The sequence below is a fragment of the Rhagoletis pomonella genome, unplaced genomic scaffold (genome assembly GCF_013731165.1).
Source record: "Rhagoletis pomonella isolate Grant_MI unplaced genomic scaffold, Rhpom_1.0 Rhpom_scaffold_00003, whole genome shotgun sequence".
NCBI lineage: Eukaryota > Metazoa > Arthropoda > Insecta > Diptera > Tephritidae > Rhagoletis > Rhagoletis pomonella.
This window is the reverse complement of record NW_023458557.1, coordinates 69,818,816-69,820,891: the sequence shown is the minus strand read 5'-3', so window position 1 is coordinate 69,820,891 and position 2,076 is coordinate 69,818,816. Positions and strand designations below refer to the sequence as shown.

Genomic DNA, 2,076 nt, shown 5'->3' with positions numbered 1-2,076 from the left:
CAAAATATCCCTCAAATAGGGAAATTACCCACAATCTGGCATCACTGATCTTTACTAACAGCGAAAGTATTATTCGCCTCATTGCAAAATTTTATACACACAGTTTTGCATTGTTGGATGAAGCCATGCAAATTCACAATTAAATGGTTCGCGCACCAAAATGAGATGGCCCAACCGCGCACTAAATTGAGTAAATATATTTTATTGACGTCGAATCTTTAAATTTTTTACTTAAAAGAGTGTCTTGCTATCGCTTAGTGACCGGTTGGTGCTTGACATCGTATAAACATTATGACCTTGATTGGCTTCTAATAATAATAATAATAACAATAGAGCGGCGATTAAACATATGTACATATGTTAGTGTTTGGCCGAGCTTCTCCTCCGATTTGTGGAGCGCGCCTTGATAGTGTTACACAAAGGGGAGGGACTCCGCACGGCGAGCGTATTTTTATGAGATGCTGTTTTCCATGGCATAACCACAATCGGATGTTCGCCATTGCCTGTCGAGGGTGAACGCCATTAAAAAAAGACTTTTTTAATTTACTTTTTTTTTGGTGTTGGGTTAAACCCGTCAGGAACGTAAGCCCTACACAATGGTAGCGCGCACTGCTAACCGCTACACTAGCGGCCGCCATGATTGAAGAAATTGCTAATATTTTGCTCAATACTGCATGCGCGCGTCGAAAGCTTCGAAATTGAGTTTGCAGTGTTTGCGGTGTGTTAATTATATCATCAAAGTAATTAACGATAACTCCAAAACCGACGAAAGCAACATACATGTAATACATATGCATGTGTGCAGAGATGAATGCTTGTTAAAAGGGTTGTGCACTTGAAACGCTTAAAATGCACTTAAACACTGTATATATCTATGTATGCACGCACATGTGCACATACATAAATTAGGGTCATAAATAATAGTACAAACAGCTATCCTGGCGAAAAGAAAAAATTACATTTTATTGCCGGCCGGTGCCACATAATTGCCGTTTATGAATATTAATTTAAATTTTATTTACATAATGCTTTTAACGCACATATTTTGAGTGTTACTCTTTTTTTTTTTTAAATATACACAAGTTCAGATAAGTATGTGTATGTCATTCTCTGCATATATTTCCATACTTTCTCTCACTTTTATTTGTTAATAATATGTTTTTCTACGCTGTATATTTTCACAGAAATGCGTGAACTTGTGCCACCGATTATGAATGAAAAGGCCACAAGTATAGTGGCGCGTCTGGGCGATCCTGTTGTTGTGCCATATGTGGCCTATGCCAACCCGAAGCCAGTCTATCGGTAATTATTTGCATTTATTATATTGTATACATATACATACATACCTATTTCATACCTACACATCGCACACCGTCTTCAAAAGAGTCGCAACTCAAAATAATACGTTCGCCCGAAAATGCGAAAATCTATTTCGTAGCACATGCTAATCGTATGGACAAGGGCGACTCTTCCTTAGGTTTTTTTTTAACAAATTATAACAAAAATTTGCTCCAGCTTTTGCTGAAAGGTATATAAAAGCTCTGTGTACATTTTTAGCGCATAATTTCAAAAATGCCAAATTTTGAGTTGTGACTCTTTTGAAGACGGTGTGCGAAATGTATGTAAATATATGATACTTATCGTATTGGGTATTTTAACTGCTCACAATTAAATTTTTAAGGGAAAGTATTTGCAAAATTGATTTTATGTGTGGGATGCGATTCAGTGTCATAAATTAAAAAAACGTCGTTAGATGTATGCATATTAACATGAGGTGTGCATCTCGTCCTCAAAACTTATTTTGCCCGTTGCCCTTCACCTCACTTTTTATACCCGAGCGCACTTGTGCACAAGGGTATATTAATTTTGTTCACATAACGGTTGTTTGTAACAGCCAAAACGAATCGAGATAGATATAGACAAATGTATACATAAATGATCAGGATAAAAAAAGAAATCGATTAAGCCATGTCTGTCTGTCCGTCCGTCTGTCCGTCTGTCCGTCTGTCCGTCTGTCCGTGTACACGATAACTCGAGCAAAAATTGAGATATCTCAACGAAATTTGGTATGTAGGT

The 2,076-nt window shown here is 37.1% G+C and overlaps 1 protein-coding gene across 1 annotated transcript in view; it reads left to right on the top strand.

Moving 5' to 3' along the window:
• The window catches only part of LOC118736352, a 137,399-nt gene extending 136,093 nt beyond the window's left edge, over positions 1-1,306 (top strand). The window contains exon 6 of the mRNA XM_036466445.1: positions 1,185-1,306. Coding sequence (XP_036322338.1) covers positions 1,185-1,306 — 122 coding nt within the window. The remainder of the gene's footprint in view (positions 1-1,184) is intronic.
• The last annotated feature ends 770 nt before the right edge of the window (positions 1,307-2,076 follow it).